A 12081-nucleotide genomic window follows, 5' to 3' on the forward strand; every position below is an offset into this window, starting at 1 on the left:
GGGCCCTAATCCAATAATGGGTGTCCTCATAAGAGACAGAAGACAAGAAGATGACACACAGGGTAGAGGTGACATGAAAAGGGAGGCAGAAATTGGAGTGGTTCGTTTACTCAGAAAAAAATGCCAAGGATTGCCAGCAATAACCAGAAGTTAGGAGAGAAGCCTGGAACAGATTCTCCCTTAGAGCCTCCAAAAGGAGCCAACCCTGACACCACCTGGGTTTTGAACTTGTGCATCCATAAGAGCACATACTTCTACTGTTTAAAGCCACCTGCGTGTGGTTGTTACAGGAGTCCTAGGAAACTAACACAGATTTTGGTACTGGGAAGGGGGTGCTGCTATAACACATACCTAAAAATGTGGTAGAGACTTTGGAATTGGGTAATGGGTAGAGGCTGGGAGAATGTCAAGGTACATAATAGAAAAAGCCTAGTAGATTTCCTTGAAGACATTACTGGCAGAAATATGAACTTCAAAGATGATCCTGGTAAGGGCTCAGAGGTCATGAACAGCATAGAAAAGAAAGCTTCTATTGCTTTCTAGAGAATATAGTCATGCCTCTGTATCCCAGGGGACTGGTCCCAGGACCCTGCTGGATATCAAAATTCATGAATTGTTAAATCCCTGCTGTAAAATGGTGTAGATGTGTGTATAACCCATACGTATCCTCTTGTATACTTTAAATCACCTTTAGATTACTTATAATGCCTAATATAATGTAAATGCTATATAAATAGTTGTTATCCTGTATTGTTGGGTTTTTTTCTCCCCCCTCCCCCTGCCAAGATGGGGTCTTGCTCTGTCACCCAGGCTGGAGTACAGTCGTGCAATCATAGCTCACCACAGCCTTGAACTCCTGGGTTCAAGCAATCTTCCTGCATCAGCTTTCCAAGTAGCTGGGACTACAGACACATGCCAGTGTGCCTGGCTAATTTTTTAATTATTATTATTTGTAGAGATGAGGTCTTGCTTTGTTCCCAAGCTGGTCTCGAACTCTTAGCTTCAAGCAATCCTTTTGTCCCAAAGTGCTGGGATTATAAATGTGAGCCACCATGCCTGGCCTGTATTGCTTTTTATTATTTTATTTTTACTGTTGTATTTTTAAATTGTTTTTTCCCTGAATATTTTTGATCTGTAGTGGTTGAATCCATGGATGTGAAACCCACAGATAGGGAGAGCCCACTGTATACATATCATGAATTAAAAGCTGGTAGAAATATGAATGTTAAAGATGCTTCTGGTAAGGTCTCAGAAGGAAATGAGAAACGTGTTATTAGAAAGTGGAAGAAAGGTCATCATTATAAAGTGGCAGAGGTTTGGATGAATTGTTTTCTACTGCTGAGTGGAAACAACTTGAAAGCTATGAAGAACTTAGATATTTAGCTGAGGAGATTTCCAAGCAAAGTGTTGAAGGTGTGGCCTGGTTTATCTTTGTACTTATAGGAAAATGACCGAGAAAATAAATTGAAGAAAGAGCTGTTAAGCCAAGAGAAACCAGCACTTTTTTATTTGGGAGGTTCTCAGCCTACCTACTTCACAAAGGATGCTTAAATTAGGAAACTTATTGTAGAAAAAGCGTGCCCCAGAGAGAAGGTCAAGGGTGTGGCTGGACAACATTTTGCTAGAGAGATTAGGTGTGTGACTCATGGACCCAATTAACCATCCCAAAAGAAGCTAGAAATAGAGATGGAGTTATCGAGAATGGACATCCTTGAGATACAAAGGGGGCCGACAAAGTTTCTGAGGCTGTTACACATGCAGAAACACTGCTAGCTTATACAGAAAAGGACAGAGATAAGATGAAATGGAAAATGAAAATAGCTGTGAGACTTCTGAGATTCTACAGGGAGGAAATAGGCTAATAGAGCTACTTAGCTACAAACACATGCTAACCTTCAAGGAAAAGCAAGAGTGACTCAGGCAAAGCCATGGATGCAGAGGCAGCGGCCAGAGAGGCAGGCCTAGAGGCAGGGGCTGATGGAGCCCCTGTGTGCCCAGTGGGCAGGGGAGTGAGCCACAGAGGATTCTTCTCAGGCTTTGAAACCTAATGGAATTTCCCCTGCTGGATTTGAAACTTGCTTGGAATGGTGACCCCTTTGTTCCTTCCAATTTCTCTTTGTTGGTACAGGAATGACTTACTTTTTTAAAAAAATTTATTTTTTTTTAAATTTATTTTTAAAATAGAAACAGGGTCTCACTTGCCCAGGTTGGCCTCAAACTCCTGGGCCCAAGAGAGCCTCCTGCCTCAGCCTCCCAAAGTGCTGGGATTATAGGCATGAGCCACCACACCTGGCCAGGAATGACTTACTTATGCTTGTCCTCTGCCATTGTATTTTGAAAACAGGTTGCTCTAGCTTTCTTTTCTTTCTTTCTTTCTTTTTCTTTCTTTCTGCCTTTTCTTTCTTTCTTTTCTTTCCTCTTTTTTCTTTCTCTTTCTTTCATCTTTCTTTTTTCTTTCCCTTTCTTTCTCTTTCTTTCATCTTTCTTTTTTCTTTCCCTTTCTTTCATCTCTTTCTTTTTTCTTTCATTCTCTCTCTTTCTTTCTATGTTTTGTTTCTGTCTTGTTCTGTTGTCCAGGCTAAAGTGCAGTGGCATGACCACAGCTCACCGCAGCCTCAGCCTCCAGGGCTCAGATGATCTTCCAGCCTAAGCCTCCTGGAGGAGGTTGTGACTATAGGCATGCACTACCACATCCGGCTAATTTTATTTTATTTTTATTTTTTTGAGATGGAGTCTCGCTCTGTTACCCAGGCTGGAGTACAATGGCATGATCTCAGCGCCCTGCAACCTCCACCTCCTGGGTCCAAGTGATTATCCTGCCTCAGCCTCCTGAAGAGGTGAGATTACAGGTGCAGGCCACCATACCCAGCTAATTCTTGTATTTTTAGTAGAGACGTGGTTTCACCATGTTGGCCAGGCTGGTCTTGAACTCCTGACCTCAGATGATCCACCTGCCTCACCCTCCCAAAGTGCTGGGATTACAGGTGTGAGCCATTGCACCCAGCCCACCTGGCTAATTTTTAAGTTTTTTGTAGAGGCAGGGTCTCAATATGTTGCCCAGACTGGTCTCAAACTCCTGGGCTCAAGTAATCCTCCTGCCTTGACCTCCCAAAGTGCTGAGACTACAGGTGTGAACCACTGGACCCAGCCAATTAATTTGTTTTCTAGTTTTACAAATGGAGAGGAATTTTGTCCCAAAATGGATCATACCTTGAGTTTCATGCATACAAGATGGAAATGAGTTAGATGATGAGATTTGGGACATTTGAGCTGATGATACTTCAGTGACATATTAGACTTAGGATGCAGTCACAGGCTGAGGCTTTTGGGAATGCTGGTGTTAGGCGAATGTATTTTGCAAGTGAAATGGGCATGAAATTTGGGTGTCATAAAGTGGACTGAAGTTATTGAATAGTAGCCCCCAAAATAGATGCTCAAGTCCTAGCCCCCAATACCTGTGACTGTAACTGTATCTGGAAATAGGTCTCTGCAGATGTAATTAAGAATCTCAAGATGAGACAATCCTGGATGAGGGTGCGCCCTAAATTCAATGACAAATATTCTTATATGGGACAGGAAAGAAGACACACAGAAAAGGGGGTGATGTGAAGATGGAGGCAGAGATTTGGTTGATGCATCTGCAATCCAAGGAATGCCAAGAGTTACCAGGAACCACTGTAAGCCAGGAGAAAGGCATGAAACAGATTATTTCTCAGTGTCTCCAAATGAACCAACCCTGCTGGCACCTTGATTTGGACTTCCAGCCTCCACGGCTGTGACAGAATAAGCTTCTGTTGTTTTAAGTCTCCTGGTTTGTGGTGATTGGTTAATTCCTGGCAGCCCTACGAAATCCGCATTGCCTTGGGTCAGCACATATGACTCTGAACACTGACTTTTGCTGCTTTCCCTCCTTTGTATTTCAGCAATAGCACATTATGACAATTTTGTAAAAATTCTTTTTTTTAATTTTTAATTTTTTATTTTTTGAAACGGAGTTTCGCCCTGTCACCCAAGCTGGAGTGCAGTGGTGTGATCTCGGCTCACTGCAACCTCTGCCTCCTGGGTTCAAGTGATTCTCCTGCCTCAGCCTCCTGAGTATCTGGGATTACAGGTGCCCACAACCATGCCCGGCTAATTTTTTTGTATCTTTAGTAGAGACGGGGTTTCTCCATGTTGGCCAGGCTGGTCTCGAACTCCTGACCTCGTGATCTGCCTGCCTTGGCCTCCCAAAGTGCTAGGATTACAGGCATGAGCCATCAAGCCCAGCCTTCTTTTATATTTCATGCATATGTGATGGTTCATACTTGAGTCAACGTGACTGGATTGAAGGATATAAAGTATTGATCCTGGGTGTGTCTGTGAGGATGCTACCAAAAGAGATTAGCATTTGAGTCAGTGGACTGGGGAAGGCAGATCCAATCTTAATCTGGTGGGCACAATCCAATCAGCTGCCAGTGAATATAAAGTAGGCAGAAAAACATGAAAAGGAGAGGCCTCCCAGCCTACATCTTTCTCCTGTGCCGGATGCTCCCTGCCCTTGAACATCAGACTCCAGGTTCTTTAGTTTTGATACTCAGACTGACTCTTCTTGTTCCTCAGCTTGCAAATGGCCTATTGTGGACCTTATGATCATGTAAGTTCATACTTAATAAACTCCCCTTTATATATATATCCTATTGGTTCTGTCCCTCTAGAGAGCCCTAACTAATACAGGTTTTGGTATTAAGGATGGAGTTCATTGGCTTTGGGGTTTCTGGAGTTGGCTGCTTAATATGATTAGACTCGAAAATGCTAAGGACTCTACAGGTATTGATCGATTTACCACCTATGCAACTTACGACCATTCGACTTTACGACCACAATCGCTAGCCACAACTGCTCCGCGTCTGGCAGCGCAAACGTTGCCCAGCTGGGCGTATGACAGTGCGGACCAGCTTCCAGCAGCACTACCATCTCCGTGTGCACCGTTTCAACTGTACATATAGCCTACTCAACTTACGACCAAATCGTGTTACGACCGGTCTGCGGTCCCGACCGTGGTCGTAAGTTGAGCACTAGCTGTACTTCTAATAGTATGCAGAACACTGATAGTCATTGGCATGAGCCGTTCAGAGAGTTATGCAAATAAGTGCATTTGACACTCCTGATTCACCACTCGTTGAGAGGCAAGTTTAGTGACTCTATACATAATACCTCTGACCAGATGTGGAGAAGCAAGGAGCATAATGAAGCTAGCTGGTTGTTCCTAAGTTCAGTGGACAAAGCGATGAAAGAAAATGATGAACTCAGGGACTCTATCTCCCAGCTTCAGAAGCAGATACTGAGCCTCAAATCTGCTAAGACTGTCCTGACTTAGAGTCTTATCTCCTGTGGAGAAAGAGCTGAAATTGCATAAAAACAGACACAATCTTTTATCATGCAAGTGGCTGACCTGCAATGAAAGATGTATGCACAGCCTGGCCAGGTGTTTACTGTTAAAGTGAGGGCATTGATTGGAAAAGAGTGGGACTCTGAAACTTGAAATGGGGACATGTAGGAGGACCCTGATGAAGCTGGGGACATTGAGTTTGTAAACTCTTATGAACCTGTTTTTGCCAGAAGGAACAGCTTCTTTATTCCCAACAGTGGCAACATCCCCTCCCCAGCCCATGCTGCCATCAGCCTTTCCGCTCTTGTCTGAGGAGGTAAGCCCTGTGCTGCCTGAGGCCACAGTGATGGCCTCCCCAGAAGCAGTTGCCAGGCAAGAAAATGCTGATTCTCCGCAGAAGGCACCCACAGCACCTCTGTGTGCTTCTAGACCTATAACTAGACTAAGTCCTGGTGGGCCCCTAGAGGTGAGGTTGAGAGTATGACCCATGAGGAGGTACACTACACTCAAAAAGACCGTTAAGAGTTCTCTAATTTATATAAACAGAAATCTGGAGAACAGGCATGGGAATGGATATTAAGGGTGTGGGATAATGGTGGGAGGAACACAGAGTTGGATTAGGCTGAATTTATTGATTTGGGCCCACTAAGGAGGGACTCTGCATTTAATGTTGCAGCTCAGGGAGTTAAAAAAGATTCTAATAGTTTATTTGCTTGGTTAGCTGACATATGGATTAAAAGGTGGTCCACTGTGAGCAAGCTGGAAAAGCCTGATCTCCCTTGGTTTAATGTAGATGAAGGGATCCAAAGGCTCAGGGTGATTGAGATGGTGGAGTGGATTAGTGACTTTAGATCTACCCATTCCAGCTGGGAGGGTTCAGAAGATATACCACTGACCAATGCCTTGCAAAATAGATTTGTGAGAGCGGCACCTGCATCTTTGAAGAGCCCTGTAATTGCTCTTCTCGGCATGTCAGATCTAATGGTGGGAACTGCAGTCACTCAACTACAAGATTTAAATACTAAATATAATGGGAATAATTGGAACTCGAGGTGGCAGGGACCAAGTGGCAGCACTCAACTGTCAAATGCAAAGTGGGTGTAGCTACTGTAATGGACAGCAGAGGCAAAACGGCACCAGAATAGTATGACTCATGTAGAGCTCTGGCATTGGCTAATTAATCATGGTGTTCGAAGTGAAATTGATAGGAACCCTACTGTATTCCTACTTAATTTATACAAGCAGAAAATTCCTAAGTCAAATGAACAAAAGACTAATTTGAATTATAAAAGCAGAGAATGCACAACCTCTCTATTTCCAGATTTGAGCCAGTTTACAGATGCAGAACCCCTTGAATGAAGGGGAGGCCTGGTCCTCCTGAGGAAGGACCCCAATACATTACCAACAATTTATGCAGTGCATCTTTCTTACATCCTTCCCCAAGGAGACCTCTGGCCTTTTACCAGGGTAACTGTGCAATGGGGAGAGGGAAATTATCACACATTTCGGGGACTACTGGGCACTGGCTTTGAGCTGATGTTGATTCCAGGGGACTCAAAACGTCACTATGGTCCTCCAGTTAAAGTAGGGGCTTAGGGAGGTCAGGTAACTACTGGAGTGTTAGCTCAGGACCAACTTACAGTGGGTCCAGTGGGTCCCTGGACTTATCCTGTGGTCATTTCCCCAGTGCAAGAATGTATAATTGGCATAGACATACTTAGCAACTGGCAGAACCCCCTCATTGGCTCCCTGACTGGTAGGGTGAGGGCTATTATGATGGGAAGGGCCAAATGCAAGCCATTAGAGCTGCCTCTACCTATAAAAATATTAAATCAAAAACAATATTGCATCTCTGGAGGGACTGGGGCAATTAGTGCCACCATGAAGGACTTGAAAGATACAGGGGTGGCGATTCCCACCACATCCCCGTTCGACTCTCCCATTTGGCCTGTGCAGAAGACATGTGGATCTTGGAGAATGACAATGGATTATCATAAGCTTAATCAAGTGGTGACTCCGATTGCAGCTGCTGTACCAGATGTGGTTTCATTGCTTGAGCAAATTAACACATCTCCGGGTACCTGGTATGTAGCCATTGACTCGGCAAATGCTTTTTTTTTCATTCTTGTCCATAAGGCCCACCAGAAGCAATTTGCCTTCAGCTGGCAAGGTCAGCATATACATTTACTGTCTTACCTCAGGGGTATATGAACTGTCTAGCTTTGTGTTATAATTTTATTCAGAGAGACCTTGATCACTTTTCGCTTCTGCAATCACACTGGCCCATTACATTGATGACCTTATGCTGATTGGATCCAGTGAGCAAGAAGTAGCAAACACACCAGACTTATTGATGAGACATTTGCATACCAGAGGATGGGAAATAAATCTGACTAAAATTCAGGGAGCTTCTACCTCAGTAAAATTTCTAGGGGTACAGTGGTATGGAGCCTGTCAAGATATTGCTTCTAAGGTGAAGGATAAGTTGCTGCATTTGGCCCCTCCTACAACCAAGAAAGAGGCACAATGCCTAGTGGGCCTATTTGGATTTTGGAAGCAACATATTCCTCATTTGGTGTGTTGCTCTGGCCCACTTATCGAGTGACCTGAAAGGCTGCCAGTTTTGAGTGGGGTCCAGAACAGGAGAAGGCTCTGCAACAGGTCCAGGCTGCTCTGCCACTTGGGCCATATGACCTAGCAGATCCAATGGAGCTTGAGGTGTCAGTGGCAGATAGGGATACTGTCTGGAGCCTTTGGCAGGCTCCCATAGGTGAATCACAGCAGAGGCCTCTAGGATTTTGGAGCAAGGCTCTGCCATCTTCTGCAGATAACTACCCTCCTTTTGAGGGACAGCATACCAGGTACCTGTTACTGGGCTTTGGTGGACACTGAACGTTTGACTATAGGTCATCAAGTCACCATGCAACCTGAACTGCCTATCATAAACTGGGTGCTTTCTGACCATCTAGCCATAAAATGGGTTGTGCACAGCAGCATTCTATCATCAAATGAAAGTGGTATATACGTGACTGGGCTCGAGTAGGTCCTGAAGGCACAAGTTACACGAGGAAGTGGCTCAAATGCCCATGGTCTCCACTCCTGCCACCCTGCCTTCTCTCCCCTACCCTGCAATGATGGCCTCATGGGGAATCCCCTATGATCAGTTGACAGAGGAAGGAAAGACTAGGGCCTGGTTCACAGATGGTTCTGCCCAATATGCAGGCACCACTCAAAAGTGAACCACTGCAGCACTACAGCCCTTTCTAGGACAAGGGAAATCTTCCCAGTGGGCGGAACTTCAAGCAGTGCACCTGGCTGTGCACTTTGGGTGGAAGGAGAAATGGCCAGATGTGCGATTCTATACTGATTCATGGGCTGTAGTCAATGGTTTGGCTGGATGGTCAGGGACTTGGAAGAAGCATGATTGGAAAATTGGCGACAAATAAATTTGGGGAAAAGGTATATGGATGGACCGCTGTGAGTGGTCAAAAACCATGAAGACATTTGTATCCTATGTGAGCACTCACCAATGGGTGACCTCAGCAGAAGAGGACTTTAATAATCAAGTGGATAGGATGACACATTCTGTGGACACCACTCAGCCTCTTTTCCCAGCCACCCCTGTCATCACCCAATGGGCCCATGAACAAAGTGGTCATGCTGGCAGGCATGGGGGTTATGCATGGGCTCAGCAACGTGGTCTTCCTCTCACCAAGGCTGACCTGACTACAGCCATTGCTGAGTGCCCACTTTGCCAGCAGCAGAGACCAACATTGAGCCCTCAATATGGCTCCATTCCTTGGGGTGATCAGCCAGCTACCCAATGGCAGGTTGATTATATTGGACCTCTTTCATCATGGAAAGGGCAGAGGTTTGCCCTTACCGGAAAAGACACTCACTCCAGATACGGGTTTGCCTATCCTGCACACAATGCTCCTACCAAGACTACCATCCATCGATTCACGAAATGCCTTATCCACCGTCATGGTATTCCACGCAGCATTGCCTCTGACCAAGACACTCATTTTGCAGGTAAAGAAGCATGCCAGTGAGCTCGTGCTCATGGAATTCACTGGTCTTACTATGTTCTCAAACATCCTGAAGCAGCTGGATTGACAGAACAGTGGAATGGCCCTTTGAAGTCACAATTACAAATTGTGACTGCAAATACTTTGCAGAGCTGGGGCAAAGTTCTCCAGAAGGCTGTGTATGCTCTGAATCAGCAGCATCCAATATACGGTACTCTTTCTCTGATAGCCAGGATTTATGAGTCCAGGGATCAAGGAGTGGAAGTGGAAGTGGTACCACTCATCAACACCACTAGTGATCCACTAGCAAAGTTTTTACTTCCTATTCCCTCGACATTATGTTCTGCTGGCCTAGAGGTCTTAGTTCCTGTGGAAGGAATGCTGTCACCAGGAGACACAACAACAATTCCATTAAACTGGAAATTAAGATTGCCACCTGGACACTTTGGGCTCCTCCTACCTTTAAATCAACAGGTTAAGAAGAGAGTTACAGTGTTGGCTGGGGTGACTGACCTGGGCTATCAAGATGAAGTCAGTCTACCACTCCACAACGGAGGTAAGGAAGCATATGCATAGAATACAGGAGATCCATTTGGGCATCTTTTAGTATTACCATGCCCTGTGATTAAGGTCAATGGGAAACTACAACAGCCCAATCCAGGCAGGACTGCAAATGGCCCAGACCCTTCAGGAATGAAGGTTTGGGTTACTCCACTAGCAAAAACACCATGACCTGCTGAGGTGCTTGCTGAAGGTGGAGGGAATACACAATGGGTAGCAGAAGAAGGTAGTCATCAATGCCAGCTGTGGCCACGTGACCAGCTGCAGAGAGACTGTAAGGGTCACGGGTATTTCCTCCTTCTTTTGCTAAAAATATGTTTGTGCATGTATATACTTGTGCTAAGGAAATATGTCAGTTTTTTTTGTTTTTTTTTTTTTGAGATGGAGTCTTGCTCTGTCACCAGGCTGGGGTGCAGTGGCGCAATCTCGGCTCACTGCAACCTCCGCCTCCTGGGTTCAAGTGATTCTTCCGCCTCAGCCTCCCAAGTAGCTGGGACCACAGGCATGTGTCACCATGCCAGGCTAATTTTTTTTTTTGTATTTTTAGTAGAGACGGGGTTTCACCATGTTGGCCAGAATGGTCTCGATCTCTTGACCTCGTGATCCACCTGCCTCGGCCCCCCAAAGTGCTGGGATTACAGGCGTGAGCCACCGCGCCCGGCCCAGGAAATATCTTGATTTCATTTCCTTTTCCTTTATCATGTGACACAGGACTTGTTAAGCTCACATCAGCATTAGGTATTGTTCACTTTATGTAATAGTATTTGTGTTGGGGACTGGTGCATTTCCCATTGTAGGAAGGACAGTTGTATCATGTTAGGTGTAATTATGACATTATTATTGTCTTTATTTGAAGATTATGTATGATCTCAGGAGATGTGTATAGGTTCAAGTTGACAAGGCGTAGACTTGCGATGGTTAATACTGAGTGTCAGCTTGACTGGATTGAAGGATACAAAGTATTGATCCTGGGTGTGTCTGTGAGGGTGTTGCCAAAGGAGACTAACACTTGAGTCAGTGGGCTGGAGAAGGCAGATTCACCTTTACTCTGGTGGGCACAATCTAATCAGCTGCCAGTGAATATAAAGAAGGCAAAAAATCATGAAAAAGAGAGATGGGCCTAACCTCTCAGCCTACATCTTTCTCCCATGCGGGATGCTTCCTGCCCTCCAACACTGGACTCCAAGTTCTTCAGTTTTGGGACTCAGACTGGCTTTCCTTGCTCCTCAGCTTGCAGACACCCTATTATGGGACCTTGTGATTATATAAGTTAATACTTAATAAGCTCCCCTTTATTTACGTATACATATGTACACGCACGCGCGCGTGCACACACGTATCCTGTTAGTTCTGTCCCTCTAGAGAACCCTTACTAATACAGCATATGTCCCTCATCCCTGACACATCTGCCTGCAGAGAAGCTCCTCCTCCAGTGGGGCTCTTGCCCCTCCTCCCACATGTTCCACCTTCCTCTCCAGCCCTGAGTTTCTTGCACAGCAGAGGCAGGTGTGTGGACACACACAGTCCCTGGGGCTCGCAGCCCAGCTCAGGCCTGCACGAGCTCTCAAAGATACCCACCTGGGAGGACAGTCCATTGGTGAGCTCATGGGCATTCCTTCTCACCACCGCTGATGGGGTCACCTCGTCATCTGTGGGTGATTTTGTCCGAGGGGGCACAATGCCAACTGCAGAAAGACAGAGTAGCCGGTGGGCCTCATGAAGCACAGGAGAGCAGGAAGCCAGCTTCTCAGAGACAGGCTCAGCCCCATTCTCTACTGAGATTAAAAAGCCCAGTGTGTGGCACTGGGCTTTGGGTGTGAATGAGCACCCAGGGCTCCTCCCTGAGCAACCTTGCCTTACTTCTAGGGGAAGATGAGACAGAAAATACCTTTGTTGAGAGCTGCCTGCTTCTCTGCCTCTACCTCTTGCCTGGTGGGCACAAGGCTGATGTCTCTGGAGGTGTCCAGGGGTGATGTCTGGTGGGGGTCTTTCTTGCTTTGTTCATAGTTTGCCTTGGGCTGGGGAGAAAGGGTGAGAAGACAGTTGATGTTAGTGTGGATGCCAGTGATATTTCTTTGTTTTGTAGTGGTTGAACTTGGCCCCCAGTGATGTTTCTTTGTTTTG

General features: G+C 45.6%; 1 protein-coding gene across 23 annotated transcripts in view; it reads right to left on the reverse strand.

Moving 5' to 3' along the window:
• Positions 1 to 12081, reverse strand: part of PLEKHA6 (pleckstrin homology domain containing A6) — a 163919-nt gene that overhangs the window by 12527 nt on the left and 139311 nt on the right. For all 23 annotated transcript variants that reach the window (XR_001824156.2, XM_037737333.1, XM_017525386.2 and 20 more), the window contains 2 exons: positions 11846 to 11975; positions 11536 to 11642 (listed from right to left, as the gene is read on the reverse strand). Coding sequence is in view for 22 of the 23 variants with exons in the window: in XM_037737333.1 (XP_037593261.1) it covers positions 11536 to 11642; positions 11846 to 11975 (237 nt within the window). In the remaining variant the exon portion in view is untranslated. The remainder of the gene's footprint in view (positions 1 to 11535; positions 11643 to 11845; positions 11976 to 12081) is intronic.

This window comes from Cebus imitator, unplaced genomic scaffold (genome assembly GCF_001604975.1).
Source record: "Cebus imitator isolate Cc_AM_T3 unplaced genomic scaffold, Cebus_imitator-1.0 Scaffold38, whole genome shotgun sequence".
NCBI lineage: Eukaryota > Metazoa > Chordata > Mammalia > Primates > Cebidae > Cebus > Cebus imitator.